Source organism: Aquarana catesbeiana, linkage group LG07 (genome assembly GCF_042186555.1).
Source record: "Aquarana catesbeiana isolate 2022-GZ linkage group LG07, ASM4218655v1, whole genome shotgun sequence".
Classification (NCBI taxonomy): Eukaryota; Metazoa; Chordata; class Amphibia; order Anura; family Ranidae; genus Aquarana; species Aquarana catesbeiana.
Window position 1 is genome coordinate 345,751,369 of NC_133330.1, and position 15,061 is coordinate 345,766,429.

The 15,061-nt window shown below is 45.6% G+C and overlaps 1 protein-coding gene across 1 annotated transcript in view; it reads right to left on the bottom strand.

Moving 5' to 3' along the window:
- Window positions 1–5,843: 5,843 nt before the first annotated feature.
- ODR4 (odr-4 GPCR localization factor homolog) overlaps window positions 5,844–15,061 on the bottom strand; it is a 47,800-nt gene continuing 38,582 nt past the window's right edge. Inside the window, exons 13-14 of the mRNA XM_073593996.1 lie at window positions 6,697–6,780; window positions 5,844–6,065 (exon numbers count right to left, since the gene is read on the bottom strand). Coding sequence (XP_073450097.1) covers window positions 6,007–6,065; window positions 6,697–6,780 — 143 coding nt within the window. The 3' untranslated portion in view covers window positions 5,844–6,006. The remainder of the gene's footprint in view (window positions 6,066–6,696; window positions 6,781–15,061) is intronic.

The window sequence follows — 15,061 nt, forward strand, 5'->3', positions numbered from 1 at the left end:
GTCTCACAGCAAGTATGAATTATAATGCCACCGTTACTTTACACTATTTATGTATCCCAAGTAGTATGCATTCATGTTTAACCACTTCCCTCCCGCCCATTGTCCTATGACGTCCTCGGCTTCCTGGCGGTATAGGGGGCGCGCCCGCCGCGTCATGTCCACCGGGCACCCGCGATCGCTCGTTACAGAGAAAGACAGGGGAGAGATCGTGTGTTCATACTAAGTGTGAACACCAGTCGGTCTCCTCCCCTAGTCAGTCCCCTCCCCCCGTTAGAATCACTCCCTAGGTAACACATTTCACCCCTTGATCGCACCCTTGTGTTAACTCCTTCCCTGCCAGTGACATTTATACAGTAATCGGTGCATTTTTATAGCACTGATCGCTGTATAAATGCCAATGGTCCCAAAATAGTGTAAAAAGTATCCGATCTGTCCGCCGCAATCACGATTAAAAATTAAAAAAAAAAAAAAATCGCAGATCGCCCCAATTACTAGTGAAAAAAAATAAAAAATAAAAATGCCATAAATCTATCCCCTATTTTGTAGACACGATAACTTTTACGCAAACCAATCAATATACGCTTATTGCGATTTTTAGTACCAAAAATATGTAGAAGAATATATAATCGACCTAGACTGAGGAAAAAATTATTTTTTTGTTTTAAAAATTGGGGATATTTATTAGAGCAAAAAGTAAAAAATATTGTGCTTTTTTCAAACTTGTCGCTCTTTTTTTGTTTATAGCGCGAAAAATAAAAACCACAGAGGTGATCAAATACCACCAAAAGAAATCTCTTCAAAAATGATAAAAATTGAAGTGATAAACTATCAGAAAACTGGGAATGTGTTTGAAAATTTGTAACCTTGGCACTTAGCCTAGGTTCACACATATGCGATCTCAGACATGGCATGCGATTCACACCCGCACCGCAGGCGCCGATCGTGTGTTACGCCATACAGTTCGACTGGCTGAACTCGCATTAGATTCGCAAAAAAATAAAAAAATAGTGCAGGGAACCCCCCCCCCCGCACTGAAATCGGATTGCATGGGTATTCTCACCTACGCAATCCAATTCCTGTGTGAGTTCACTGCGAGCGCACTGCGGTTCTAGAGGGCAGTGTGAACTGCCTTGCGGGAGAGATGTACGATGCGCTGGAATCGCTCATCGCACACGTGTGAACACGGGCTTAGGTGGATGGCCAGGTGTTACATCACATGACAGGTCACACATTTTACCACCTCTTCCACCTACAGCCCATTTATGTGGTTCCCCCCCCCCACCCTTTGTGCACCAGGACTTTGCAGGATTGGCATTACTTTGGTTGCTGTGCTCCTTCCTCAGACTCAGTTACCCCATTTCCACACCCTTTTCCTTGATTTCCCCACAAGGGAATACCCTTCACTTATGGCAAAAACTCAAGTGAATATTTGCTCTGCTGAAGGCCCCCAAAACAGTGAACTCTCAGTTGCGATGCCTCCCTTGCCCCAGAGCAGGGCCCTATTGTAACACTGTAATACTCCATATTACCATCGCACACGTTCCTGGAGAAAGCTCCAGAGTTTTGGGTGTTGTAGCCACCACCAGCTGGAGACCACATCAGAGAGCCACAATGAAGAGATTTGCCGGCACACCACGGATCATCAAGTTGAGTCCAAACGGTTTTTATTGAAGCACGATCACGTCACAATCAAGAGAACGCAACGTTTCGGAGTCACGCAGGACCCCTTCGTCAGGCCTGTGATGATCAACGTTTGGACTCAACTTGATGATCCGTGGTGTGCTGGAAAAACTCTTCATTGTGACTATTTTAAAAGGGGAGTTCCACCCAAAAAGTGGAACTTCCGCTTTAAGCACTCCTTGCCCCCTTACATGCCACAATTGGCATGTCATTTTTTTTTGGGGGGGGGGGGGGGTACCTAGTTTTGAGTGGGACTTGCTGTCCCACTTCCAACTATGGGCCGCCTAGACTCCTCCTCCTCTCCCCCCTAGGAGGCCCCTCCCCCTCGGCATTCTTCTGGGACACGTCACAGGTCCCAGAAGATCGCACGTCCACTCCGGCTGTGAAGCATCAAGCTGTCACGGCCGGGTGCCCACAGTTTCAATGGAGGCACCGCAGAGAGGAGGGGGGAGAGGAGCGAGGCTCCGTGTGGCCGCATCGCTGGACCGTGGGACAGGCGAGTCGGTTTATTAAAAGTCAGAAGATACACTTTTTGTAGCTCCTGGAACTGCACTTTACACCGATCTTTGAATTGAAATCTCGCTCCATCTCAGGCTTGTCCTGAGGGACCTCCCACACTTATGTCCGGTCCACACAACGAGATCATCCGATGAATGACTGTCTGTTTTTTTTTTTTGCATGCTAGTCTCATATCGAAAATGACCCCATCCTGGGGGAACTTCCATTCTCTACCCCCTCTTCCTACCCCTTTCTTCTATTCCTGGGCCTCCTGCCCCGTCGCTTTGTCCCCCCTTCTTGTTTTTTTTGTTCATTACTTTGTCCCTCCTTGTTGTTGTTGTTTTTTTGTTCATTACTTTGTCCCCCCCTTGTTGTTGTTGTTTTTTTGTTCATTACTTTGTCCTGTGCTTAGTTTGGTTTTGTTCACACTGTTTTTGTGGACAGGTCCACCCCGGCCCCCCGAGTCTGCAGGCATCTCATGTTGGGGCCCCCCTGGCCTGGGCCTGAGGGTCCCGGTTGGTTTATAGTGTAAATCCTGCAACATATTTTCATTTATATAAGAAATGTTTGCGCTGCGCTTGATAATCTAAAAAAATGGTGTCAAAGATCACTAATATATAAATATCGAATAAATAAATGAATACAACTTAAGAACTTCCTATATATAGTGTGCACATTAACTTCTACATTTGTGCTTACATATCAAACAATTAAAGTGCAATGTGCATGTACAATAACGCCAAAGCAAACTTAATCAAGTGGTGTATCAGACAACATGCAATATCTCGCATCTAGTGCAGCATGCAAAAAATCAGATAACGTAAAACTGAAATAGCATAAAAGTGCTCAGTGCTTCCTAAACGCAGTCAATATAATCTGCGCTTAGTGATCTCCATATTTTAGTGTCCATAAAATGTCCAAATCAAAAGTGCATCTGTGTCCAGCGAAATCCAAAACATCCAATGCAATGAATTCGAGTGCTGCAAACAATCGTGATGTATTCTGGTAACCCCCCCAAAGTGATTGCGCTCACCTCAGGGCGTGTGACACAGTGGCTAGCTATGTCAAATCACGCTTGGTAGCCACTCATTGGGCTCTGCAAGGTATAATAGATGCGATCTCCACTCACTCTGGGTTGAAAGGCTCCATAGACATCCAATCATAAAATGAAGAGAGACTACATAGTGTAATACTAATAGATTATATTGACTGCGTTTAGGAAGCACTGAGCACTTTTATGCTATTTCAGTTTTATGTTATCTGATTTTTTGCATGCTGCACTAGATGCGAGATATTGCATGTTGTCTGATACATCACTTGATTAAGTTTGCTTTGGTGTTATTGTACATGCACATTGCACTTTAATTGTTTGATATGTAAGCACAAATGTAGAAGTTAATGTGCACACTATATATAGGAAGTTCTTAAGTTGTATTCATTTGTTTATTCGATATTTATATATTAGTGATCTTTGACACCATTTTTTTAGATTATCAAGCGCAGCGCAAACATTTCTTATCTAAACTTTTGCACGATTATGAATGCGTGAACTGCGTTTGCGGCTAGATAATTACATATATTTATATATATTTTTTTATGTTTCATTTTCTGAGTTTCACGTTTCACATTTATGCACATTGAGCATTGGATTATTGTGGCTCGCAAGATTTTCCTCATTATATTTTCATTTATGTTCTTGTATGAAAATCTGCGTTGTGATTCTCTTCACATCCCCTGCGTGGGAATTTGACATCTGCTTTTCTTTTGCATAAAAACATTGGACCAGAAAATGAAGAAGTTACGAAAATTCTCGTACGACAAAATCCAGAAGTGATGTAAATCTATTGTAATGTATTTGTATTTTCGGAACAAAAAACTGTACTGCTTAAGGGAAAATCGTACAATCTGGTATCGTATGAGAAGTTTTTTGTTTGGATAATTTTATATGAATGGTCGGGATCGGCTCTCGAAAGCTGTGTACCAAAGATCAGATTATCGTACGATCGATTCAAAAGCGATACTTTTCGTATGATTTTCTGATAGTGTGCCTTTTAGGCAAGTTTTCTAACCGCTTTAAACCACATAAGGATCGCCCACCCGCTATGTATTGCGGACAGACCGACCATGCAGGCAAACCAACATACTGGCACGTCGCTGCCTGCTTCCGGCCCCGCCAACACCGACTGTGTTTGCACACACCGGGAGCCTGTCAGCGGGTCCCGGCCAATGATTCGCGGCTGGGACCTGCTGATCGGCTGTGTCCAATCACAGCCCAGAACTCTGTTGAATTTCTTTAGATCGCTGCATAATGTGTGTCTTTTTGAGATCTGTTAGCGCGCTTCACTTCGGCAGACAGCTTCTATTTATGCGATTTCTTGATTCAACAGGTCTGGCAGTAATCAGGCCTGGGTGTGGCAAGTGCAATTTAACTCAGCTTTCCAAAAATGGTTAATCCCAGTTCATTTATGATTTAGCAAGCGGGGTAATTACTTTTTCACACAGGGCCAGGCAGATTCACACAGCTATTTCCCCCCCCCCCTTAACTGGAATCATCATTTAAAAACTGCATTTTGCATTTCCTCGGGTCATCTTTGTGTATCTGAATCATTTAAGTGTGAGAAATATACAAAAAAAAACAAAAAAAAACGAGGAAGGGGGCAAATATTTTTTCACAGCACTGAGGACTCATTTCGCCAGGTCTGAGGACTCGTTTCCCCAGGTCTGAGGACTCGTTTCCCCGGGTCTGAGGACTCGTTTCGCCGGGTCTGAGGACTCGTTTCGCCGGGTCTGAGGACTCGTTTCGCCGGGTCTGAGGACTCGTTTCGCCGGGTCTGAGGACTCGTTTCGCCAGGTCTGAGGACTCGTTTCGCCAGGTCTGAGGACTCGTTTCGCCAGGTCTGAGGACTCGTTTCGCCAGGTCTGCTGAAACCAACAGACGGCGATGTTTAGAATTTGACGTGAACAGCATGAATCCGTTATACCCAACCTGGCTGGTGGTGTAATGCCATGGAGAGTTTTCTTGGCACACTTTGAGCCCCGTACCCACAATCAGTACTCCAATGCCCCAGCCTGTCTCTGTATTGATGCTGACCATGTGCACCCCTTTAAAGGTCACAATTTAGTGAATTGTAGGAACCGTAATAAAGAGCTCGTTGTGCGAATATCCATTGGTTTAGGCTTGCTTTTATATTTAACATCACATACAGAGAAAAAAAAACAATAAATATGCCTAGCATTGAGAGGATAGAGTTTTGGATGGGGGTTGGTCATGTAAAACATAAAAAAAAAAAAAAAAAAGTAAATAAAAAAAAAAAGAAAGATGAAATTATATAAATACATTTTACAGGATTATAAGGGATGAGGTGAATTCCAGGCAAACAATGAAACACACAACTGGAATAAATGTTATAAATAAATAATAATATAATAAAAATATACACATCCTGCCAGATCCCCCCCCCCCCCCCGCAGAGTACACTACAATCTTCTCCCCTGCGTCTGCCACTGAGAGGACAATGAAGGAGAAGCAGAAGACCATTTAAGTCATTCCGCTACTCCTCCCTCCTGTAGACATGTTCACAGACTGCTCTCTACATACCGACTACTTCCCCGTCTGTCACATCCAAGGCGGATAATCTGAAGACAAAATTCAAGTACTTCTGTAATTTCTCCGTATTAAATGCATTTAATGGTTTTGTAATGAATACATAGCGGAATAAATGATTTATTATCTGTCTGGAGTTCAGCTTTGGTTGTAGATGAATCTGAGATGTTCTCTGTATAATCTCCCCCATTCCATGTGTGTCGTAGTTATTCCTTTCCCAATCTTTATTTCAGGAAATATACGAGAATCGCCAGGAGAACAACGACCGCTGCCATTATAATCCCTGTAAAATAAAAATAAAGATCGATTTATATTAAAAAAAAAATAAAAATGAAAATTTCACATTTTAAGTATTTAATATAAAGTAATATAAAGTAATATAGCGGGCATGTTCATAAGTACATATCTTTTTTAATTCTACAATTAATGCAACTTTGTTTCATCCATTATCAATGTGTAACATAATGTCTAATACAATGAAAGCTGAACGTATTTCTCTCCACAAATCTATATTACTAAGTACAGAAATTTCATTTCTCATCTCTTGAGGGGCACAGAAAGTCATTCACTTTCGGGTTATACTGCCCCCTACAGAAAGACTGGACACTAGCAAAAAACATAAGTCTCCATAACCTCTTGCTGACCGCAATACATTATATATACATATATACACATACATACATACATATATATACACATACACACACACGTTGTGGTTTGTAAGCAGTTTACTGGGGTTATGGCAGAAGTGATCATCATAGCCGCTTCCCCCCCTCCCCCCGCCAGTATTTCTAAGGACTACAGAACACCTCCCCTCCCCACAACACAGGCGGTGTACAGAGATCACCCGGAGGGAAGTGTGTTCCCCTTAGCGGAGTTACCCTTTAAATGAAATGAACACCCTGAACACTCACCTATACGGGGCGATAATGACGGGACGTCCTTCCTAACCGGACATTTCTCATCACCTGACGGCTTACAGACAGCTTCTTCTTCATCTACAAAACCAAAAGAAAAGATTGGAAGCAATAAAAAGTTGCAAAATGTAATTCCAAGAAGTGCTGCCATAGCACAGAGCTGGATTATTGTTGGGGGGCCGTTTATATTCCGGAGTTGCAGCGATGTGCACATCACCTCCATCACTGTGCCCTTCATTCTGCTCTGACGCACGCGAGGACGTGACGCAACGCACATTAGAGCATCACAAACATGTAAATGGGTGAATTCCAGGCAACCAGCTAAGTGGCAGCTTCGCAGTTTCACTTTCACTTACAGGCCCCTAACAGAAGCTGTTGGTTGTCTCTAGACCACAATTACAGCAAAACTAATGATTGCCCCGGCCTCAGCTCCGATAATCTCCTTTCTGAGATCATGTGACTAAATGCCTAGGCAGTGAAGGTCATATGATTCACGGGCAGACCCCCAATGTCCGGACCCCCCAATGTCCGGACCCCCCAATGTCCGGACCCCCCCAATGTCCGGACCCCCCCAATGTCCGGACCCCTGGTTCTGCATTGTACATGAGACTGGAAGGGCTGCTGGATGAAAGAAACGGCTCTGTCAGCCAAAATGTAAAAACCAGAACCGGCACAGAAGATATCCATTCCTCTCCATTGGAATGGAACCCTGACTATGGCCCCCCGCTCTCTCCTTCCCCTGCGGCCCCCCCCAACTCTCTCCTTCCCCTGGGCCCCCCCCCACTCTCTCCTTCCCCTGGGCCCCCCCCCACTCTCTCCTTCCCCTGGGCCCCCCCACTCTCTCCTTCCCCTGAGCCCCCCCCACACTCTCTCCTTCCCCTGCGGCCCCACCCACTCTCCTTCCCCTGCGGCCCCCCCACTCTCCTTCCCCTGCGGCCCCCCCACTCTCCTTCCCCTGCGGCCCCCCCACTCTCCTTCCCCTGCGGCCCCCCCCACTCTCCTTCCCCTGCGGCCCCCCCCACTCTCCCTTCCCTGGGGCCCCCTGCTCTCTCCCTTCCCTTCGGCCCCCCCGCACTCTCCTTCCCCTGGGGCCCCAACTCTCTCCTTTAGCCGGGACCCTCCCTCTCACCTTCCCTGAGACCCTCCCTCATACCTTTCCTGGAGCCCTCGCCCCCTCCCCTGGGGCCCTCGCCTTCCCTGGGGCCCTCGTCCCCTCCCCTTCCCCGGAGCCCCTGCTCTCACCTTCCCTGGGGCCCTCGGTGGTTTAACCAGTTGATCTCCGGAAGATTTACCCCCCTTCATGACAAGGCCACTTTTTGCAATATAGCACTGCGCTACTTTAACAGACAATTGTGTGGTTGTGCGATACTGTACACAAGCATAACACAAAAAAACCCCTAAAATTCTGAAAAAAATATATGATAATTTTTTTATTTCTTCATAAATTTAGGCCAATACGTATTCTGGTACATATTTTTGGTAAAAAAATAATAAAAAAAAAAAATCACAATAAGTGTATAATGATTGGTTTGCGCAAAAGTTATCGCGTCTACAAAAGAGGGGATATACAGAAGGGAAAATACTGATGGTCTCCCCGGCAGATTATGTAAGTTTTGCCCCCTTACATTGAAATGAAGGGTCTATAATTTTTATCATAGGTGTATTTTATATGATAGAGACAGAAGATCAACCAAAAATCCAGAAAAATCACATAATACAAATGTTATAAATGGAGTAAAATAAGTATTTGATCCCCAACCAACCAACAATAATTCTCCCCCCCACAGACTGGATACAGGAGGTGCTCATGTGGTGTATATATATGGAGTATATAGAGAGTGTATATAGTATATATGGAGTATATAGAGAGTGTATATAGTATATATGGAGTATATAGAGAGTGTATATAGTATATATGGGGGGTATATATGGAGTATATAGAGAGTGTATATAGTATATATGGGGGGTATATATGGAGTATATAGAGAGTGTATATAGTATATATGGAGTATATAGAGAGTGTATATAGTATATATGGGGGGTATATATGGAGTATATAGAGAGTGTATATAGTATATATGGAGTATATAGAGAGTGTATATAGTATATATGGGGGGTATATATGGAGTATATAGAGAGTGTATATAGTATATATGGAGTATATAGAGAGTGTATATAGTATATATGGAGTATATAGAGAGTGTATATAGTATATATGGGGGGTATATATGGAGTATATAGAGAGTGTATATAGTATATATGGAGTATATAGAGAGTGTATATAGTATATATGGAGTATATAGAGAGTGTATATAGTATATATGGGGGGTATATATGGAGTATATAGAGAGTGTATATAGTATATATGGAGTATATAGAGAGTGTATATAGTATATATGGAGTATATAGAGAGTGTATATAGTATATATGGGGGTATATATGGAGTATATAGAGAGTGTATATAGTATATATGGAGTATATAGAGAGTGTATATAGTATATATGGAGTATATAGAGAGTGTATATAGTATATATGGGGTATATATGGAGTATATAGAGAGTGTATATAGTATATATGGGGGTATATATGGAGTATATAGAGAGTGTATATAGTATATATGGGGGTATATATGGAGTATATAGAGAGTGTATATAGTATATATGGGGGGTATATATGGAGTATATAGAGAGTGTATATAGTATATATGGGGGGGTATATATGGAGTATGTAGAGAGTGTATATAGTATATATGGGGGGGTATATATGGAGTATGTAGAGAGTGTATATAGTATATATGGAGTATATAGAGAGTGTATATAGTATATATGGGGGTATATATGGAGTATATAGAGAGTGTATATAGTATATATGGGGGGTATATATGGAGTATACACAGACACTACAGTAGGTGCTCATGTGGTACACAGATTAGTCCTGTCAATGTAAGAAGGTTCTCCTAACGACAACTCGTTATGTGTATAAAAGACACCTGTCCACAGAATCTCTTTCTTCCATCCAATCCTCACCATCATGGGGAGGACCAAAGATCTGTCAGAGGACGTCAGGGAGAAGATTGTAGACCTGCACAAGGCTGGAATGGGCTACGAGACCATCAGCAAGAAGCTTGGTGAAAAGGAGACAACTGTTGGAGCGATTATTCACAAATGGAAGAAATACAAAATAACCATCAATCGTCCTCGGTCTGGAGCTCCATGGAAGATTTCTCCTCATGGGGTGAGGATGGTCATGAGAAAAGTGAGGGATCTGCCCAGAACTACACGGGAGGAGCTTGTGAAGGATCTCAAGGCAGTTGGGACCACAGTCACCAAACAAACCATTGGTAACACAATACACCACCATGGATTGAAATCCTGCAGCCCCCGCAAGACCCCCTTCTCAGGAAGACACATGTACAGGAACGTCTGAAGTCTACCAATCAACATCTAAATGATTCAGAGAAGGAGAAAGTTCTGTGGTCAGATGAGACCAAAATTCAGATCTTTGGCATTAACTCGACTCGCGGTGCTTGGAGGAAGAAAAATGGTGACTATGACCCTAAGAACACCATCCCTACAGTCACACCCCATCCCTACAGTCACACGTCATCCCTACAGTCATATCATCCCTACAGTCACACACCATCCCTACAGTCATATCATCCCTACAGTCACACACCATCCCTACAGTCACACACCATCCCTACAGTCACATCATCCCTACAGTCACACACCATCCCTACAGTCACACATCATCCCTACAGTCACACACCATCCCTACAGTCACACACCATCCCTACAGTCACACACCATCCCTACAGTCACACATCATCCCTACAGTCACACATCATCCCTACAGTCACACATCATCCCTACAGTCACACATCATCCCTACAGTCACACACCATCCCTACAGTCACACGGAGGTGGAAACATGATGATTTGGGGCTGTTTCTCTGATAAAGGTTCAGGACGACTTTGCCGCATTGAGGGTCCAATGGACGGGGCCATGTATTGTAAGATCTTGGAGGAGAACCTTCTTCCCTCATCCAGAACACTGAAGATGGGTCATGGATGGGTCTTCCAGCATGACAATGACCCAAAACATATCACCAAGGCAACAAAGGAGTGGCTCCAGAAGAAGCACATTAAGGTCATAAAGTGGCCTATCCAGTCTCCAGACCTTAATCCTACAGAAAATGTATGGAGGAGATGAAACTTCAAGTTGCCAAGAGGCAGCCAAGAAACCTTAAGGATTTAAAGAAGATTTGTAAAGAAGACAAAATCCCTCCTGAGATGTGTGCAAACCTGATCACCACCTACAAGAAACGTCTGACCCAGGGCCGATCCTAGGGACGCCTGGGTGCAGGAATATTTCTGGCGCCCCCACGTGGGCGTGGTCATCTTTACACACTCCTCCCCTTTACAAATGTTACTATGGCAACGACTCAAACACAGATGTTCCCCTAAGAACTCTTCGTTACCCTAGGATCTTCCCATGATCTTTTAACAATAAAGAAAATACAGGAAGAGAGAACACTAATGAGACCTGGAGGGGAGTCTCTCTGATGCACACAGAGAGGGCTTCTGTTAGAGGGTCTGTTAGAAAGAACCCCCAGACATAATACAGGAGATGATCAGAGACTGCAGACATAGTACAGGAGATGATCAGAGACTGCAGACATAGTACAGGAGATGATCAGAGACTGCAGACATAGTACAGGAGATGATCAGAGACTGCAGACATAGTACAGGAGATGGTCAGAGACTGCAGACATAGTACAGGAGATGATCAGAGACTGCAGACATAGTACAGGAGATGATCAGAGACTGCAGACATAGTACAGGAGATGATCAGAGACTGCAGACATGATACAGGAGATGATCAGAGACTGCAGACATAGTACAGGAGATGATCAGAGACTGCAGACATAGTACAGGGGATGGTCAGAGACTGCAGACATAGTACAGGAGATGATCAGAGACTGCAGACATAGTACAGGAGATGATCAGAGACTGCAGACATAATACAGGAGATGATCAGAGACTGCAGACATAGTACAGGAGATGATCAGAGACTGCAGACATAGTACAGGAGATGATCAGAGACTGCAGACATAGTACAGGAGATGATCAGAGACTGCAGACATAATACAGGAGATGATCACAGACTGCAGACATAATGCAGGAGATGATCAGAGACTGCAGACATAATACAGGAGATGATCAGAGACTGCAGACATAGTACAGGAGATGATCAGAGACTGCAGACATAATACAGGAGATGGTCAGAGACTGCAGACATAATACAGGAGATGATCAGAGACTGCAGACATAATACAGGAGATGATCAGAGACTGCAGACATAATACAGGAGATGATCAGAGACTGCAGACATAATACAGGAGATGATCAGAGACTGCAGACATAGTACAGGAGATGATCAGAGACTGCAGACATAATACAGGAGATGATCAGAGACTGCAGTCATAATACAGGAGATGATCAGAGACTGCAGACATAGTACAGGAGATGATCAGAGAATGCAGACATAGTACAGGAGATGATCAGAGACTGCAGACATAATACAGGAGATGATCAGAGACTGCAGACATAATACAGGAGATGATCAGAGACTGCAGACATGGTACAGGAGATGATCAGAGACTGCAGACATAATACAGGAGATGATCAGAGACTGCAGACATGGTACAGGAGATGATCAGAGACTGCAGACATAATACAGGAGATGATCAGAGACTGCAGACATGATACAGGAGATGATCAGAGACTGCAGTTCCTATAGACGTTAGTAGATAATGGCCGATCGGCCCTCTCACCTGACCCAGCGATACAGCAACAACGGTTCCTCTGATCAGGAGTCAGCTCACGCTGAATTGCCCGTGGCGACTCCGCTGGGTAGCGCCCAGATCCGTATTCTGGCAATGACTCCATTCCTTTCTCCGCCTGGGATGGCGCCAGGCTGTGTGGCTTTCCCTCTGGTGGCTCAGGGCAGTGGGGTTCTCTCTCTGATGGTGTTCCCTCAGCACTGTCCTCTCCCTCTGGAGTCCTGGGTGTACTTCCCTGAAAGCTTTCCTGGACTCCTGGCTCTCTCTCTCTCTCCCATTCAGCTGAGCATGCTGTGTGGGCTGCAGTTTCTGTGTTACAGTGGGGCTGACAGTCCTCGGGACTACATGGCCCACAATCCTCTTCTTTGCTCCATTTTTTTTCTTCCCTAGCCGATATGAAGGCGGGGGAAGAAACATAGTGCGCCGCTCACTAGTACAGCAGCGCACGTGAAGAGGAGAGGGAGAGGGGTGTCACCCAGTGCGGTAAAACATGGTATCATCCCCCTCCACCAACTATAGTCGCCCCTCAGTACAGACCCCCCTCCACTAAGTATAGACCCCCCACTAAGTATAAACTCCTCCCTCAGTACAGACCCCCCAGGACAAAACAACCACCCCTCCATTAGTACAGACCCCCCCTCAGGACAAACCACCCCCCCTCCATTAGTACAGACCCCCGCAGAACAAACCACCCCCCTACATTAAAACAGAACCACCCCTCCTACATTAGTACAGACCCCCCCTGAACAAACCACCCCCTCCATTAATACAGACCCCCCTCAGGACAAACCACCCCCCCTCCATTAGTACAGACCCCCTCAGGACAAACCACCCCCCCTCCATTAGTACAGACCCCCTCAGGACAAACCACCCCCCCTCCATTAGTACAGAACCACCCCCCAAAAACAAACCACCCCCCTCCATTAGTAAAGACCCCCCAGAACAAAACCACCCCCCATTAGTACAGACCCCCGGGACAAACCACCCCCCCTCCATTAGTACAGACCCCCCAGGACTAACCACCCCCCCCCCTCCATTAGTACAGACCCCCCCTGGACAAACCACCCCCCCTCCATTAGTACAGACCCCCCAGAACAAACCACCCCCCATTAGTACAGACCCCCAGAACAAACCCCCCCCCATTAGTACAGACCCCCCTGGACAAACCACCCCCCTCTCCATTAGTATAGACCTCCCCAGAACAAACCACCCCCCTCCATTAGTACAGACCCCCCCATTAGTATAGAACCCCCCCAGGACAAACCCCCCCCTCCATTAGTATAGACCCCCCCAGGACAAACCATCCCCTCTCCATTAGTATAGACCCCCCCCAGGACAAACCACCCCCCTCCATTAGTACAGACCCCCCCAGGACAAACCACCCCCCTCCATTAGTATAGACCCCCCCAGGACAAACCACCCCCCTCCATTAGTATAGACCTCCCCAGAACAAACCACCCCCCCTCCATTAGTACAGACCCCCCCACGACAACCCCCCCATTAGTATAGACCCTCCCCAGGACAACCCCCCCTCCATTAGTATAGACCCCCCCAGGACAAACCACCCCCCCCCCCCCATTAGTATAGACCCCCCCAGAACAAACCACCCCCCCTCCATTAGTACAGACCCCCTCCCAGGACAAACCACCCCCCCCTCCATTAGTATAGACCCCCCAGAACAAACCACCCCCCCTCCATTAGTACAGACCCCCCCAGGACAAACCACCCCCCCTCCATTAGTATAGACCTCCCCAGAACAACCCCCCCACCCATTAGTATAGACCCCCCCTCAGGACAACCCCCCCTCCATTAGTATAGACCCCCCCAGGACAAAACCCCCCCCTACATTAGTATAGACCCTCCCCAAGGACACCCCCCCCCTATTAGTATAGACCCCCGACAAACCACCCCCTCCATCACGTCACCACGTGACATCACTGCACGACTGGTCTCTCTGCACACAGAGACACAGACGCTCCGATCTCCAGCTATCTCCGCTCTCCTCCTCTGACAGGAGGAGGTAGGGGGGATGGGCTTCACTTCGGCAACAAAAAACAAAGCGGCGGCGGCTGCGGTGACTAGCGGAGAGAGCCGCCTATGGGCAAGAGGAGGAGGAGGAGGAGGAGGGAGGGGAGCACTCTGGAGCTGTAGCGCCCCCACCTCTGTGGCGCCCGGGTGCACTGCACCCTGTGCACCCCGTCCAGGATCGGCCCTGGTCTGACCTCTGTGATCACCAACAAGGGTTTCTCCACCAACCACTAAGTCATGTTTTGCTTGGGGATCAAATACTTATTTTACTCACTGAACTGCAACTCCATTTATAACATTTGTATTGTGTGTTTTTTCTGGATTTTTGGTTGATATTCTGTCTCTATCATATAAAATACACCTATGATAAAAATTATAGACCCTTCATTTCTTTGTAAGTGGGCAAAACTTACACAATCTGCAGGGGAGACGATCAGTATTTTCCTCACTGTATACTGTAATTTTTATTATTTTTTTTGTTATACTAAT